Source organism: Pleurodeles waltl, chromosome 4_2 (genome assembly GCF_031143425.1).
Source record: "Pleurodeles waltl isolate 20211129_DDA chromosome 4_2, aPleWal1.hap1.20221129, whole genome shotgun sequence".
In the NCBI taxonomy this organism is placed as follows: Eukaryota; Metazoa; Chordata; class Amphibia; order Caudata; family Salamandridae; genus Pleurodeles; species Pleurodeles waltl.
This window is the reverse complement of record NC_090443.1, coordinates 404,127,332-404,145,964: the sequence shown is the minus strand read 5'-3', so window position 1 is coordinate 404,145,964 and position 18,633 is coordinate 404,127,332. Positions and strand designations below refer to the sequence as shown.

General features: G+C 43.2%; 1 protein-coding gene across 1 annotated transcript in view; it reads right to left on the bottom strand.

Annotated features, from left to right (window-relative positions):
• TNR (tenascin R) overlaps positions 1 to 18,633 on the bottom strand; it is an 847,456-nt gene that overhangs the window by 36,359 nt on the left and 792,464 nt on the right. The window contains exons 18-19 of the mRNA XM_069231566.1: positions 17,577 to 17,707; positions 8,633 to 8,771 (exon numbers count right to left, since the gene is read on the bottom strand). Of these exons, the coding sequence (XP_069087667.1) occupies positions 8,633 to 8,771; positions 17,577 to 17,707 (270 nt within the window). The remainder of the gene's footprint in view (positions 1 to 8,632; positions 8,772 to 17,576; positions 17,708 to 18,633) is intronic.

Below are 18,633 nucleotides of genomic sequence, written 5' to 3'. Positions count from 1 at the left end.
ACATCAGTAGAAATGGGTTAGTGCCACAAATTAACTCAACTGAAAAGTAGGCATTAAACAGAGAAATGTTTTCATTTCTCTGTGTTTTTCTGACTTTGCATGTGTGCTGCATTGTACAACACACATATGAAGTAGGCAAAGCATTTACACTTGTTCAGGCATAGTATTTTGTACAGAAAGGATACCCTTCCTGTACAAAACCTATGCTGGACTCACGCACACACCCTACCACTATGGCGCTAAGGTGAGCGCGTGGAGCAGGGCAGCTGAAATCAGTGCCAATGCTAGGCAGAGGGTAGGAGAGAGGCATTTCTATGTGAAAATGGTGCGTTCCTGCTCTCCCATTGTGGTGCAGCACAGCATTTTTGCCTGCTGTTCTGCCTTAGGTGACAGCTTTCAGAGTCTGGGCCTTACTATCCTCATTAGGTCATTCCAAGTGAGAGCTGTTTGTTGAGTTCTTCTATATGTGACAATAGTTTCTGGAAGACCATTTAAATGAAAGATGTGATCATGATGAATGTAGCTGCTACAATCTGGAGTTCCTGAGTGGAATGAAATGTCCCAATTTAGTAAAGTAATCCAAGACAACCAGCACTGCTGTGTAACCACTGAAAAGAGATAAATCTACAATTAATTTCATTGAATTCATGATCCATGGTTATTTCAGAGTTGCACTGGGTGGCAATTCTCCTGCTGCAGGCATATAGAAAAACTTGACTTGAATACATATGACGCATTTCTGAATATACTCCTTTATCGATATTTTGAGAAAAGGGCCACCAAATGCATCAACTGATAAGTTTCATTTTGTGTTCCTCTGTCCCGGTGTCCAGTTATGTCATGGCACCATTTCATCACTGTTTGCTGAGTCCTGTTGCAAGAATGATCTATGGCTTCTTCTCGGTATAGGAATACTTTTTGTTTAAAGACCTTCTGGAAGGCTCCTGAAAGATCCATTGCTGAATATCAATGTTGAGTTTGCCTGACTAATGCTAGAAAATTAGATGAATCTGGGGTGGCTACTGCAAGAACAGAGATAGCAGTGCTAGTTTTACAGTCATCAGTTTGTTAAGAGAGTGCATCAGCCTTACCAGTCTCAGACTTTTTTGGGGATAACAGTGCTCCTACAGGGGCTCATCTGGATGTTCAGTATGTATGGGCTGTCTTAAGATTTTGAAAGGCTTACTCCTGATCAACAAAAAGAAAAAACATGCTTTGTCTACTGGATGAAGGGCTGGGTGATTGTCAAGAAGTTGTTAATGAACTGCTTAAAAAATGTATCAAACCTGATGAACCTTTGTACTTCCTTGATGGATCAAGGAGTTTGCCATTATTAAACTGCTTTCACTTTGGAAGAATCCATATTGGTTATTTGCTCTGCATTCTTAATAACTAAGGGATGATGTTGGAGACTTCAAACAAAATATTTTCTGCTTTAGCATATAATGAATGTTTCCTCAGTCAGGTGAGAATTTCTTAGACCAAAGGTGATTTGGCTGTAATGTGTCAGAGTACATTAGGATGTTATCTAGTAGACCAATATGTAATCCTTCAAGAGAAAACAGAAGCTATTGTTAATGAAACATTGGAAGCGCTTTGGAGCATTAAAAAGGCTGGGTGGCATTACTAAATACGTGAATTTAATGTATAGGGTATTGGAAGGCAGTTTCTACTTGTTCCCTGGCCTGTTCTTCCCAGATTGAACGATCCTCACAGATCAAGTTTAGTTAAGATTGTTAGTGTTTTGGCCATAATTAGGAAAACTGAGATGACAGGAAAAACATAATGGTTCCATAATTCTCAATAATCAGTACATGGTCAATATTCTCCATTTGCCTTGGCCATGAAGAATATGGGAGCTTCAGCTGAGGAAGCTGAGTGCCAGATACAAATCTTCTTCAGGGTTTCTTCCTTGTGTTGACATGATATTTCATCTTCCGTCACCATTAATGCATACATTAGTCTGCGTGGAGTAGGTTTGCTGGCACTAACTCTATCATACTGTTATACTCTTGTGTGAAGGCAGCTCCTTTTTTGCTGAAAACATTTAAGATATTCATATTTGAGGGTGGTAAAGGACGATCTTAATTTACTACTTCCTCTCCTCTTCAGATGTGAGAAAGGATTTCTGCAGAGCAAAGCAGGATAACAAATTAGTTTTCTCTTTCATAAAATTCTGGAACATGTATTCTGCACAATACCTAGATAATAATTTAATAGCCTGAGCTTCCCAACTGACATTAGGATTGTGTTGTTGCAGCCTTGCTTTTGTTAGGACTATGCAGGTGCATCAGTACATCAATAAGATCAAATTGAAGCTGTTCCACAGGACCAGTTTTTGTTGCGATGAAAAGCGGCAGTGTTTCCTTTATAACTACTCTTTAGGTTAATGGTGTTTGGTCATTTCCATGTATTCCCTAAGGAGATACATTTTAGTAATTAGAATCTGCAGGGCCATCTGCAATTTATAACCCATGGAGTACCCAGAGGCCCCAGAGTGTGTTAGTGCACAAATGGAAATTGGGCCTCCTGGTGTCGTCAAAAGGACTTGTAAAATATATTGGGCTCTATTAATATTAGGCACTTCAATTACTCTATTGCTCATCCCTTGTTCATCTCTAAGGGATTAACTGGTATGTTTCCGGGCAGCTATAGACAAACCCAAACAAAATTGCCCATCTTTCTGCAGTAAAAGCACAGTCCTGCCTTTCTCCTTCAGTCATTCTCTTCTGTAGTAAAAGTCTTTCCGGGGATTTCAACAGGTTCCAAAGTATTAGTAATCACAGATCTCTCCTCTCAGCCTTGCAAGACATCTGTTGAGCATCTATTCTGAGGGTTAGGTCCATGACAGATGTGGCAGGAGTAGGTTGATTTACTACTGGAGATAAGGTGTATTTTAAGGCTTCCTGCAGACCATGATAAAACACCCCTGTTGCAGCCTCATTGGTTCTGGTTGCTTCCGACTAATATAACTAACATATTTCATTTATTGTCAATATGCTGGCTTGAGCTGATTGGGTTGTGATCTTTTTACCAATAATGGCCTTAAGGTGTGTGAACAATTGATTTCAGTTAGTTATCCAAGGGCATTGATGCAAATCAGCAGTCGAACCCTCTGTGGGGGCATCTTTCTTTAAATAAAATAATGCAAATGCTACTTAAAAGTATCAAGCTGCCACTGTGATTTAAAAAAAACTCTTAAACTGATGAGGGCCTCCTTTGAACTTCTCAGGTGGCACTAAAACTAAGCTGTTAAATGAAAGCACATTTCTTTCAGTGCCTATTCCTGAATTTCTGCTATTTTTGGTGCTATTATGAGTACTTGTGGAAATGTCTTCTGAAGTTCGAGAGAAAGTAGCAGTGGTAGTCGGAATAGGCTTCACTTTATTAATTGGTTTAGCAACAGCGCCTATTCTCGAGGGGTGGTGCCTAATTCTTTATGTATATTGGCTTGAACCACTGATTGAATGGAGTTTCCAGTTGGGTAGAATGGCAACCTGTCAGGTACCTGATGAGCAGACATGCTGAGCGTCCCTACCATCCTTCAATACTATGCAGAGTTGAAAAATGGTTCACAATTTACAGTAGGAATTGGGGGGAAGGGTAAGGGGTAAGAGAGAAACACTGCACTGGATCTCACTCTTGGATTGGATTTATTATAGGTGAGGGATGGAACAGAACAACCTTGGTGCTAGAAGAATGGAAGATGAGTTAAACAACTGCAGTAGAAACAAAGGACCACAAATAGGTTTAAGTGCCCTTGCCAAAGTGAGCTCATAAGATGTAGTAGTGATGCAGGATGACTGGCTTCAGCAGCAGATGAGCCCTTGAGTAGACGCAGATACCAGGTGAGGACTCGAGGATGCCACTGCAAACCATATCAGAAAGTACTAAGCACAACAAAGCACAGTATTGTGAAAGTGGGATTAAAAGGGAATCAAACAAGGGAACAGAGAGGGAAGAAAGCAATAAATGTGAGGGATGGGTAATGCATACAACTTGGTTGGAAGCCAAGAACCAAAACAACTCACATGTTTGCAGGGAGATGCTGACAATCAGAAATGGTCTTAAAATGCTGGCTGTACCTTTAATGGTCTGGAAGTGTACAAATAACCAGAAAGTTTTGTGTATCAGTGACTCAATCAGTTAGCAGTTCAGTGTTCCCAATCTTTTCAATTGACAATGTTCTGTGCTCCAAAATCTTCAGGCCCCATTAGCAATATTCTAGATCAGTCTTCTGTGCTAAAGATGATCCTAGCACAAAGTCACTCAAGGAGCAATTGTGTTTACCTGTTCATGCAAAGCAGCTCAGCACTGTGGTGGTTGCTGTGTGCCCTTTACTCTCATATGGGGTTGTGGTTGTCAGCAGAGAAGGGCTGTGGCATCTCTGTCAGTGGGAGTAGGGTTCATGCAGTGGCCTCGCCTCTCGGATCACATCATGAGGAAAACAGCATGGCACGCCTGGTTCAACAGTCACCAGTCTTTAGCAGTTGAAGCCTCCAGGCTGTTAGAGAGTCTCTCCACTACAACAGCCACAAAGCACACCCACAGCAACAAAACAGGCCCATCGGGTCATAACAGAGATGCTGGACAACACACTGGGAATTAGGAGGTTGTTGTTGCTTTACACAGTTCTTCACATGAACTATGCAGGGAGACTCTATGACCCCTCTCAGCTCAGGTTGGAGTCAGTCACACTGCTCAACATATCACTTTCTTCTAGGTACACCATAAACACAAATGGGCCTCTCCTCCTAGAGTCTCTTCCGTTGAAGGACCAGACACTCTCCTAGCATCTTTGAGCAAATGGGCAGGCTTCTAGGTAGTAGGCAGACCTACTGCTTCACCAGCAAGTTGTGGAGGCTTCAGGTGAATTCCTCTCATCTCTGGGAAACTGGCTGTCATACAGGCATGAGCCCTAGTTAACAGCCACTCATTGAATACTCTGAAGAGAACTCTGTTCCTTGGTCAAACAGAACTTGGGACTTGTAAAATGTCAGATGGTTTGGAACCCTACTTATAATCATGTTTCATACATGGGTTGTTGATCCACTGTCTCAAGCAGTGGAACCAGTTGGGGTTGTTCCCTATCAAAAATAATTTTGGGCTGCAGTGCAGACACAGCCTTTGTGCAAAGTGATAGCTTTCACAGAAGATAATGGTGATGCTGGCACTCCAAGCAAGAGTATTCCAAAACAAGGGCACAATGGCATGTGAAGACTCTACACCTGGCTGTCATCAGCCTTTCTTAAGTAGCAATCAGGGAAAGAAAATAGGGCAGGCCCTCTAGAACCTTCTTTACCGTTTACAACAGAATGTGACGACTTAGTCCTTCTCCCTTACCATACATCAAATGGCAGTGCTTTGGAACGGCTAATCAGCAATTCCCTGCTAAAAGTTCCTCATAGAATTTCTAAAGGTATCCCTGTCTCCTTTCTCTCTCACTTCAGTGTGAGTCTCCTCCTTTAAGCTACAGGAATGCAAGCAATCCACTTCTACTGTCTGAGGCATCTGTATCCTATCTTCCACCTTGGGCCATGTCAAACCAGCAGCTAAGCAAAATGGATCCCACTAATCCCAGCAAACACACACTCATCACAACTTAGAATCTTACTACCCATACCATATATACACACACCCTGCACACACAGGATGTTGGTGCAAAGTCCTTGGTGTTTCATCTAAATGGAACTTTATATGAGTGGAGCAAGTGAGCTGCGCCCCTCCTAAAATGGAAAAAAGGTCTGCTCAGTATTGTCAATCCACAAAAATATCAGTATGCTGACACAACCACTGTATGTCAAATGCCCATGACATGGACAGTAGTCTCATATCAGTAAAGAGGGCACAACTGTTGTGCTGTTCCAGGTTACAGAACAGGTTGTGGGCATTGAAATCACCCTGAAGAGGTGTAGGCCTCAGCCCACGTGCTAGCTTACCATGTCAGCTATGCCAATAAAAATAAGGATATCTGTTTCACTTGTAGTTGGGTCACGAAGGACAGGGGTACTTCCCTGTTTACCATCCAGGAGAAAATTCCATCCTACCAGGATGTGTCTAAGTGGGTCCCATCCAGAACCTTGGTACCCTAAACATGACTTTGTGAAATGATATGTGTAGAAGTCAGCCGCAGCTCTTTATCAGGGGAGAAGAGGTGTGGCACTGCCTCCTGTAAGCCACCACTCTCTACCTCGTGCCTCTGCAGCTACATAGTTAACTGAACAGCCTTCATGAAAACACTGAGTTTTATGTTTTTATGAACACTGTCAGTGCAGCAGGTCGGCCCTCTCTGCCTCCTCTCCAGGCTCCTGGTGACAGGAGGAGGAGGAAAGGGCTGAGTGGGCTGAAGCACAATCCAGCCACAGAGTGTTGTTTCAAAATACAACACTCTGTAGCTGGATGTCTGTATTGTGCATGTCTGAGGGGCCTAGCTCAACTACGAATACCTCACATAGCCACAATCTTTTTTTAGCAGACATACTAGACATGCCTCAGGCAGCACAATACGTCTGCTAAAATGTGTCTCTCATGGTGCACATCAATGAATCCCTGAGGCCAATGAGAAGCCATACAGTGCTGCAGGGGCATGATCCCAAGCACTGTCCCATCGTCTCATTGGGCTGTGCTTCCAGTGGAATCAAGAAGCTGGGAGAGGGCTTGATAAAGTGGGTCTACTTAAACCTGGCCTTGGAGCTCTCTTTGATTCCTCATTGAGCATCACTACCTGCTGGTTCTAAAGCCCAGCACCAGATTCCAGCTCTGCTGCTGCCACGGAGCCTCCAAGTTGCTCTGTGCATGTGTGCATACATGTGAGTGTGATGGTGAGTGACTGACAGTGATTAAGATTGTGTTAGAGTGTGTGTGAATGTATTTGAGAGTGAATGAGAATGAAAGTGAGTGGGAATCTGTGTTTGAGAGAGTGTGTGAATTAGTGTAAGTTAGTGCTAGGGAGCGGGTGAAGGAGTGTGAATGTATTATAAGGAGTGATTGATTGGAAATTGAGATAGGGTGTGGAATGGCATTAGGAGTGTAGCTATCAATGAACAGCAGGAGCTGCAAGTTGCACCAGGGTCCAGGGTCATTGACTGTGAAATGGTGAGCGTGTGTTTGTAAGTAATAGTGAGAACCAGTGAGTGTGAGTATATTTGTGTGTGAGGCCCTGTGAGTGGAAGTGAGTATGAGTGAGAGAGTGTGAGTTACAATGAGAGAGGGGGAAGAGAGTTTGCAAAATAGAGTGAGTATGATTGAGAGGGTGGAAGTGAGTAAGTGTGTTTGTGTGCATTTTTATGATTGCGAGTCTGCTGCTGGCCATCGCATACTCAATATAATTCTGGGCTTATGACGGCACCCAAGGTAACATGCTGCTGCTGCCTTTTGGGAGATAATTCATGCATCAGAATGGGCACCCATATCAAAATGCAGGCTGTGACATACTAGAAGTAATTCTTTGAACGGCCCCTGTGGAAAAATGCTGGTGCTTGCATACTGGAGGAAATTCTTGGCATGGGGCACCCGTGGCAACATTTTTTGCTGGGGCTGTGGAGGTAATTCTTGGCATAAGGTAGGAGACCCACAGCACACTGCAGAACCCTGAAATACTGGAAGAAATACTTGACATAATAGATCTTGTGGCAAAATGCTGGTGCTAGCACACTGGAGACAATTATTTGTCTTAGATATGGCAGCCATGGCATATTGGGGAGGAGTGGACAGGTTGAGGGAAGCAAACGTGATGAAATTCTACCTCTGAAATACTAAAGGTTATTTTTTGACATATAGGCCATCCAGAGTATGTGGGCAATTCCAGTGACAAAATGCTGGTACTTTAATATTGTATGTAATTATTCCCTTAGGGGGTACCCATAGCAAAATGTTGCCATTGGCACAATGAAGGCAATTCTTAATAAATGGGCAACTCCCAAGGCAAATTTAGAAAACAATGGAGTGAACTCCTGGCATGTATTAAGCCCCACCACTTTTAAAGATCACCAGCCGCCACTACTAGGAGTAGCCCTTCACTGTGAATAACTACCCCTGACAAGATTTCTGTGGTGATACATGTCCAGGAGAGTTCATCCATCAAGCCTTAGTGCCTCCAGACAAGATTTCTGTTAATGCACATCTAAAGAAGGGTCCCGCCCTTAAGCCTTGGTACCCAAGACATGACTTCTCTGAAGGGACATGTCTAGGAGGATAGCTCTCCCAGCCCTCGGTATCCACAAAGTAGAAATTTATAAAAGCACGTATCTTGGAAGCTTCTGACTCAAAGACTTGATACCTCAAACAGGACTTCTGTGAAAGCACTTGCAGGGTAGGACTGGCCAACAGGGCAATCAGCCAGTGCTTGAGAGGCTGGTCTGCCACAGAGAGTGGGCGGGTATTTTAAGATTTGTGGACCGGTTTTATAACCAGGTGGATTACTTTTTACTGTTGATTTCCCTAATATTACCACTTTTTAGCTGTCAGGTACTCTAATGGGGCCGCTTTTATTTTGGTGCCCCGGCCTTTGTTTGTCCCAGTCCAACCCTGGGCACGTGTGTACGATGCTCCCGCCTCCGAGCCTTTCCGCCCCCAGACAAAACTTCTCTGAAAGCAAGGATTTATAAGGGACCTCAAACCCTGCGATTCTCACTTGTGGTAAACACAGTGGAGGTGACGCCACTCCTCGTTGCCCCGTCCACAGCCAGCAGCCTCACGGTGTATTCACTGCTCTCCGAGAGACCCTCGAGGCGGATCCAGGTGTCCTCAGCATCTACTATCAATTCTTGGGTCTGGCCGGGCGTGGGGATCATTGGAGGTTCGGAAGGAGAGAGTGATGAAGTGCAGACGGAATGGTGGCAGGATGCGAGGGAGGATAACAAAGGAATGAGAAGAGCAAAGCGAGGAAGGAAAGGGCAGAAAATGAAGGTTGAATGATGTATCAGAGGGGCGTGGGGAATGGATATTAGAAAGGGGGAAAGAGGTGAAAGGAGACAAGAAGTAAGAAAGACAGAAAAGAAGTGAAAGGGAGGGGGCACAGAGAAAGTAAGCAAAGACGCAAGAGGTCAGGATTGAAGAAGGAAACGGATGATGGGGATTAATGAAGGAAGGGCGCGTAAATGGAAAGAGGAAAAAAGGAAAGGGAAAGAAGAACGGAAGAAAAATTAAGTAAGGGAGGGAGAAAGTATGGAGTGAATACAAGAAGAGAGGAAAAGGAAGAAGCGAAGCGCAGAAGAGAAGGGAGGGGAGGCGAGGAAGTGTAATGGAAGGGAAAATCACGGCCAGGGTGTGAGGAAGGGAAGAATGGAAGTGGAAGAATGAACAGAAGATAAAAATGAATGAAGAAAAAAGGAAGGAAGAAAAAGAAATAAAAGACAGTTGGTAAGAGAATGCAAATTACAAAGATTACAAAGAACAAAGGTGCATTTAGAAAGTGCCACCTCTAGCTCGTATGTTATCTGCAGATGAGAGCTGGCTCCTATCAGCATGGCACCCAGACACTTCTTTTCATAACACTTCCTCGAAAAAATAGCCTTTCATCCCGATGGCCCTTCTGAGCCTGCACGTTCTGCTCAGACCGAGGGCTTATCGCAGACTCGGATCCCCAGAAGGTCATCAGAGACAGCTTCAAAGAGAGGAGGCGAAAGGGAGTCCAGCCACAGGTGAGAAATGAAAATGCAAGAGCCGCGCAGCCGTCGGAAAACAAACACTCGCCACGGGGACCAATATGGGCAGATAGAGACTCGTTAGCATCTTGCAGTCAAACAAGAGGGCGTCTGGACGAGTGCATAATTATCACTGCAGTGTAATCTGCAGATAGCGCGCGCTCTGCAATCTCCTGATTACAGCACTAATCTGAAAGCAGCACGGAGTGTACGCGCCTTCCTGCTTCTTCAAGCCTCTTCACCTGCAGCCTCGTCCCCGCTGCCCTAACTCCTAACGGCCGTAGCCTGTGATATCCTGTCGCCTCACCTCACATCTCATCGCACCACCGCTCTACGGCCATCTGTCTCTCTGACCCCCACTTCTCAGCCCATCTTCCTTCTCACTTTAGCTCCTCTCTTCCTCTCTCCCCTACACCCCCTTCTCATCTCCCTCCATCTCATCTCCCCCATCTCATCTCTTGCCACCCTACATACCTCATTGGCATTCATTATAAATTGATCACAATTTTCAGCCCCCTTTGTAAACCCCTGTTTGCTCAGGGATCGGATTTCCGAGCTCGATGGAATTTACAGCATTGTGTAATTACCAGGTCTGTTAAGTATCTCTCTTCATTAAATTTCGGCCAGTCAAGCCTGGAGTTTAAAAGGTGAACAGTGCACGGTATTTAGCATACTAGGCAGATTTCAGAACATTAAGCACAAGGTCCATGTTATTCCCCAAAAACTCGTGATAGATGCTAGTTACCATACCAATAAAACGACACACCCCAGGACACTGTTATCTATCAGGTGTGATAAATAGCACCTTTATTCCCACAAACTTGCAATCAGAGCCTACAGCTCTGATTATAAGTGTAGGTGCTATTTAGCGCACCTGATAAATAACAATACCACGGGGTGCGATATTTATCTGGTGTAATAAATAGCACATTTTCTAAGTTTATAGGGAATAATATGCAGATGTTGGTGTTTAACGCACTAAAATCATCATGATATAGTAAATGCTGTATGATTTTACCTGTTAAAATTCCGCAGCAAGAGAAATGTAATAAGCCATGAGATATTATCGGATACGTTAAGTACCTTTCGCCTTGTAATTGCGAACTGTGTAAAAGGGGGTTATGAACGGGTCTAAATACACCGACCACATCACAAGCAGGCCCTCTGTCTGTAATGCGCTCCCTTCCCACCCCAAATATCCATTCACTATGTCGCTCCTACCCTTTCTCGCGGCCCAACACCTCCCTCTCCACAACTTTCTGTGCCTATCTCTACATCGCTATCTCTCTACCACCTTTACATCAAATTACTCTCTACCTCTCCTCTTTGTTCCCTGCATATATTCGCTGCCTCTCTACTCTCTTTACTTGATTTATATGACCTCTCTTTCTATACATCTTATCATTTTGTTCATTCCTCTTCCTCACTGCTCTCTTTCCAGCTTGCATCTCTCTATGCTTTTCTTATTAAATGACCTGTGCACCTCTGCATCTCTCTGCCACTGCCTTTCTCCAATGAACCCCTATTTCTACCTAACTTTGCTCCCTCTCTCACTAACCTCTCCTAGTGACCTACCCCCACTTGTTCTCCCTACTGCCCCTCCCTCACCTCTAGCTTTCTCTATCTCATACTCTAAAACAATACCTATTGCTCCCCATTTCTTTCTCTGCTTGTTTCTACTTCTCCTTCTTTCACTATACTTCACCATTTCATCTTTACATTATATCTGCCTATACTTCACCTGTTTCTCTACCTCATCTCTAAATGTATCCCCATCATCCTTCTACTTCACCTCTTCCTCTATACCATTCTTTTAACTTCTCTCCCACAATCCTGCCTCTTACCCCTTCCTAATTCTTTTACTGGGAAGAGTCAAATGTCACTGTCCATCTAGCTAAATAAGTCTACACATAAGAAGGCAGTGGAAGAAATTTAAGGAAAAAGTAATACAATTTTCATATGATGGATTGGTGAAAGTCCTTGGACCAATGTTTGCTTTCCTCTGTTGCAACATGAAAGCTATTTGAAGATAGCAATTTATTTCTGAATAATAAGTATATTTAGCAATTAATGCTACAATTTCAGGGCTATGTGCATATGTCTTAATTTAATATTATGCACTAGTTCACTAAACAGCTGCCAAGTCCCCTTATTAGGTTCTACCAACACTGTAGTTGTGGCATAAAAATATAGATTCATGTGCAAAAAGAAATGGTTTATCAGTGCTCGTTTAAACTTTCTGTAGTGCTATTTTGCTGGTGGACGCTAGGTAGCTTGTGCTTTTAGCTGTTTTTGCATGCTGCCGTTATCTGAAAGTTAAGGCCTATATTTCTGGGGAATTCATGCAGGGAAGTGCCGCAAGACTTCTTGCTGTGCTGCCCTACGCCAATGTGAAAGGGCAAAAATCCACCGTATTTATGAAATATGGTGCATTCCTGTCCTTTCTCTTCGCACTCGTGCACACTTGGCTGCCTAGGGCCAATTCAGGCAACCTTGCACGATGGTGCAACAGTTCTTGTGTTGCATACAGGATTGTTTTTGCACAGGAAGGGGCATCTTCCTGCACATAAACAATCCAGAGAGGCATTTTCCTCTTTCTATGTGTGCTGTAGAATGCAGCACACATGGAAAGAGGAAAACGTGAGGAGAAACAAAAATATTTCTTCTCGATACACCGGCTCTGGGGAGGCGCAAGGTTTTGGCGCTTCCCCAGATTTACATGATTAAGTAAATATGGGTCAGTGTCAAAATCCAGTGGTGAAGTGTGGGAAAACCCACTGCAACGCCCATGGAGGACCCCCTGGTGCAGAGTAAGGCAGCGCAATGATTTTCATTACTTTGTCTTATTCCATAGCTCTGAGGCCATGCAAAGCCACGCAAAGTGGATTTGTGTGGCCTCATAAATATGGTTGAAAGACTTGTGCCACCACAAGTTAAACAAAATGACACTCTGGAAGTGCAAGCCATTCATAAGTATGCCCCTTAATGTATAAAACAATACTGTATGGCATTGCGAGGTCTTGGAAGACTTAAAAAAAGGTTCAAAAATTCAAACTTGTTCTGAACAGAGGGCCTCTAAATATGTCTTGCACGGAGCCCGAAAAGCCTTTACGATGGCACTGCCACTCTACAGTCCTCTATACTTCTGAACTCCTGTCTTCTCATCCTTGCTCTCCTCCTCACTTCCACTCAATTATATATCCATGTTACCACCACTCTACATTTCTCTACAACCCGAATCTAGGGCCAGATGTAGCAAAGGTTTTTACCCATTCTGTGTCTATGGGAAAAAGTGTTCGTATATATGGCCCCTACTTCCTTTCCACATCAGCTCTCCACCTCACTTCAGCTCCATTCCCCTTTGGTGTCACCATTGCTCTACATCCCTCCTCACTTTCAGTCTCTTTCCCTTTCACAGGCACCCCTCATTCCGTGGCCTGCAATAGTATCCGCTTTCATTGTCACTTTCCAGGTGACTTTAATGCAATTCTCTTCCCACTCCACCGCCCATATGTGCTTGTATTCTTCTCTAATATCCATCCTTCTTGGTTTCTTCTGTCACTAATCTCCCTTTCTCCCGGCCAACACCAGTTCCTCTTATTTTCACTCCTCTCACCTCCAATCTATTTCCCTTCAACCACCATTCTCCAGTCTCCTGATGTCTGTGCCTCCCTCCTCCCCTCTTTTTCTCTCCTCCCTCTAGTTCTCAGTTGTCTCCTCTCAGCTCTTTATTCTCCTGTCATCTCACATGTAACTCTATTTCCGCACACCTCTACCTTTTTTATGCTCAACGTTTTCCTACCTAATTTTGTGTCAGAAAGTACTTCCGAACTCACTTTAAGAGCAGCTTGCCCACTTGGTATCTTGGTCTTAGAGGCCTTTTCTGAAAGTCAGCAATGCAGTATTGGGCTGGAAAACCTCCCACAAACATTAGGGCATCTTTATTGTGCACAGCATAGAATTTGCATTCATTCCTGGGTTCAGAAACTGCTCCATGATTCAAATACAGACAATGCCAAAAATGATATGTGATTAATGTGGTTACTGGTAACCCCAAGTTGATGTAAAGAAAATAATGTATCACACAAAATGTGCATTACTATAGTTTATTACCAGTTCTGGTTGTGAGGAAGACATAGCCCATTACTTTAGTTATTAGAAATTCTCATTCACGTGCAAGTGAGGGAAGACAGAACACACTGTGGACCTGGAGAATTCTTCAGAAGGCACAGAAGCATCGACCTGCTTTACCTTTGACTCTGAAGACGATTATGAGTAGGTAGGCCTTTAGAGATATGACTCTTCCATGAGGCTACAGCTCCCTTCAAGAAATGACAGAGGAGACCCCCTCACATTTGATTGGTTTACGTATAATCATAGGCTGTCATCAGGTGCCTCCCAAAATCTCCTTTTCAGAGCCTTCAATGATCAGAATAGGCGCCTGCCTTAAGAATATCACCTGCCTCAGTCTCAATTTCATAGCCTTAAATACTTTTTGAGAAAGGTTTGCTTAAAGATATCACCACTAGTCGCTCACAATCTCCATTTAATAAACTTCAATACTCTAAGGCAGTGGTTCCCAACCTGTGGTCCAGGGACCCCTTGGGGTCCGCAAAGCCTCTTCAGGGGGTCCGCGACTGCTTAGAAAATTAAATAATATTAACAGATTAGGTCCCCAGCTTTCAGTAATGACTCAATAGGGGGTCCCCAGATTCCAATAATGATTCCGTGGGGGTCCCCGGGTTCCAGCAATGATAATGTGGGGGTCCACAGAAGTGAAAAGGCTGGGAACCACTGCTCTAAGGGTGTACTTATATGCTCTGCCTTATTTCTGCCTCTGGGTAGCCCTCAATGTACATTTGCTTGTTAGGCTTATTTTTCCTAAGGTCTCACATAGTTTGTAATGTATAACTCCTCTCTGCTGTTTCATTTATGTGCATTTACAGTATAATAATGTTTTGTTATTTGTTGAACGTGTTTCTAGTTTGTATGTTTTATATTCATGTGACATTGAAAGACAGGCACAGTAGTCTTAGATAACTTTTCATGGAAACTCACACACTTTACCTTACATCACAGATCGCAGATCTGTTCCCAAACTAAAGTTAAAAAACTCTATATAAAGTGTGTTCACAAGCTTTTTGATGAAAGAGTTGCTTCAGACATTCCAAAGAGAGCTTCTTTCACAAATCGTCTGCGTCAAGATCATGCTTCCTTGCTTACTATCTCATTCTTTTCAGAACATGGACATAACATAAAGGAAGAGCAAGCCTATCAAAGGACAGGCAACAGACTAGAAAAATACGGGAAGTGAGCAGGTATTTGTGTGCACCATGTGGGAAGCTCTTATCTTTTGGCAATATTTTGATGCCAATGTAGACATTAGCAAGGGAAATTAGAAAAAGAAATGTATCAAAGATTGTCACAAATTATGCTGTTAGTTTTCATTCTGTATTCACGTTGTGCCTTTATATTAATTACCATACGTTTTACATAACTAATTACATATTTGCATATATTTTGCACTAAAATAGAGCTGTTCTATTTAATAAATCCCTTTAATGTCAGAGTGGATTTCATGTGTGTTTACATCTATTGGAGAAAAGAATACCAGCAACACACTCTAAGTATAAATGTATTCCAGACAAACCTTGTCAGAATTTGATTGTTGGCAATTGTGCATAATCCCCAGGTACTTAGGGCCTGATTTATACTTTTTGCAGCAAAACTTGTGCCATTCCACAGCGCCAGCTGGGCACCATATCAAAGGAATGGTGCAAGCCAGAGCTAAATGTGGGATAGCGTCTTAAAAGAAGAAGCTAGAGGGGTGGGGGTGGCGGTAGGGAAGGAGGTGGTTGTGCATCAAAAAATGACGCTAGCCCAGTTAGAGGCAAACTAAAATGCCTTTAACCAGACTAGCACCATTTCCTGGCGCACAACCACCAAAAACATGACTCCTGTCTTAGGAAAGACAGGAGTCATGCCAACCACCCCACTGGCCAGCACAGGGGACAAGTGTCCCCTGGACATGGCCATTGCACCCCGTGCCATGCAGGAGGCTCCAAGTTAGGGCCCCTGATGGCAAAAAAAAAAAATACGTACCCAGACTTACCTGGGATAGGGTCCCCCATCCTCCAGTGTCCCTCTGGTTTGGTTGGGGGTGTTCCTGGGGCTCGGGGAGGGCACCTGTGGACCCATTCCATGGTGTTTACCCATGGAAATTGGTCCACAGGTCCCCTAATGCCTGGTCTGACCCAGGCATTAAATAATGGTGCAAAGCAGGCTTTGCACCATTATTTGGCCCCTCCTCCTATCCGTGCATCATATTAGCACAGGGATAAATATGGGGCTATAGGGATAGCACAATTTTTTAGATGGGAACGCCTAACTTGCATCTCATTGACACAAGATAGGTCCACACATCCAAAAAATGGCGCAAACTCCTATATTTTTACGTTAGATGTTTCTAACATCAAAATATAAATATGGAGTTAGGTTTGCACTGAATTTGCAGTAAAGAAAATGACACAAAGTTGCTGCAAACAGAGTATAAATCTGCCTCTTAGTGGGAGATACATGGGTCACAGACTGTCTACTCTTTCTGCTCAAGTTGGTAAATTGGACTATATCTGTGCTTGCCTGATGGTTAAGAAGGATCTATTGGATTGTGATTACAAAACAACTAGTAAAATAAATTTCAAGTAGCTTTAGTGATGTCACCACGTGCTGCTCACAATCTGTGTGACAGAAACTTCACTGTTTTAAAGAAAGATTACACTGTTGATGGCACCAGCAGGAAGCCATAATCTCACTTTCCTAAGGCAGCCTGCACTTAAGAATGTTCCAATCTCTTTTTAAGCATCCCCAATACTAAGAAAAGGGGCTCTGCACTAGTGTGGTATAGGATACACTTGAAGGTAGGCTGCTCTAATCATGTTAGGAATCAGCACCCACAATCTCCATTTCAGAATCTTCAGTATTCCTAGAGGAAGTCTGCCCCAATAATGTTTCCAGGAGCTACCCATAATCTCTGTCTCAGCAGTAACAAGTGACAGGACAGTCTTTTGATGGAGTACAGCTTGGTTCAGCCGGAATCCAGAACCCCCACCAAAGAGAGCCAACCATGCCCCAGAACCACACAGAGGTTCTATCTATCTATCTATCTATCTATCTATCTATCTATCTATCTATCTATCTATCTATCTATCTATCTATCTATCTATCTATCTATCTATCTATCTATCTATCTATCTATCTATTTCCCACTGTTGCCTAATGCTTCCATACTCACTTCCATGACTTCTACTACTCTCCTCTTCTGTCTGTTCCCTTCCTCTTTCCCAACCACTTCCTTCTGCTTGCCCCCCAAACATTCCCAGTGAATCTGCACTCCCTCTTCTTATGTCCCTCTATCCTTCTCCTATTTCCAGTACTTAATTTGTGCTTGTTGTTTCCGGTGCTGAGCACCAGCACTTATTTTTGAGGGCCGGCGTTTAGTCTTCTGCCTCAAGCATTTGCTGCGAGCAAAAGACACATTTGGGCAAGATGGAGGAAGAGAAAAACGAAAAAGTGTCACAATGATAGAAAGTAGAAAGCTGCAGGGGTGAGCTGAAGGGGCAGGGAGTGGCTTTAAATGTATTGACGAGGCCCAAGATGGATTCAGGATTACGCTGCCTCAGTGTTCCGTGTTCGAACATTTAATTGCAGCAGCTGCATGTTTAACAGGAGGGCTTTGGGCACCGGCACATTATTATTTACAAATTAAGCACTGCCTATTTCCCCTCACCAACGCATCTCCCTTTCTACAAGTCTCTCTACCCTTCACATCCCTCTTCTACCCTCTCCTTTTGTTTTCACTTTATTAACCAATGTGTCGTCCTCATCTTTACCTATTCTCCCCACGTCTCTTTTCTGACCATGATGAACTCCTACCTTCCGGCTGCCGTTGGTAGGTCTGTATGTCAGGATATAATTTTCAATGTCTCCCACCGGATGCTGCCAGGAAATAAGGGCACTTCTGCGAGTCACCTCAGAGGCTGTCAAGTTTGTTGGGGCATCTAAGCCTGCAAGAGAAGACGGACACAAATGGTGGTAAATTCATATGTTAACATAATGAATGACAGTGAGACAGCTGCGCATTTTGAATGCCTGCTGTAGAGATATGTGAGTAACATGGAAGTCACAGATTTAAATTTCTGTATAGATAACAACCTTAAAACCTCTCAATGTCAATATAAGATCCCCCTTGAAATATGTATTAATGACACCAACAAGCTATTCCCAAAGAGATTACTACATTTTAGGTATGCAGTCCATAAATTGTCATATTTGGGGTGAATTATGAGTCAGTAGGGTATCAAAATGTATGTTATTAGTCTTTGGACCTCAAGGAAGTCCTCATCATAATGAAGAAAGTGACCCATTGTAGATCTTTGAGAGTCTGCTGTATTGTGGAGCTGAGACTCAATGAAAACATATGTGCCATTTTAGAGAAGGTGAATATAGGGTCCCTGGCTCTTTGTGAGTGAAATAATTTGAATTAACAATGGAATCCAGCCATATTTGTTCTCTCAAGCACCAGTTAACTGTACTATTTGTGTTTATGCTCCTCTCCTATGCTAAAGTCTTGAAGCCTTATTTGAGATACTCAAATAAACAGATGCCAAAATACCATGCTTGTGAAACATGTGCAAGTTAGTGGAAGAAATGTTGACCTTGATATTCCAAAGACGTCAGTGAGTCATAGGTAAAACCTTGGAGTTGTCACAGTTTGTAAGGGAGTTAATACATTTCTCACAGATGCAGGGTATTACTGTCTGGGGCAATCAGATGGAATTTCAGTTTTGCTTCCTTGAGGATGTGCTAGTTCGCACCCATCCAATATTCAATAATATACCAAATCTGACTAAATGCCCCTACCATGACAATGAAGATCACAAGAGAGCATGCTTCATAATGGTGAAAATGTTCCCATTTTCACAAGCCACTT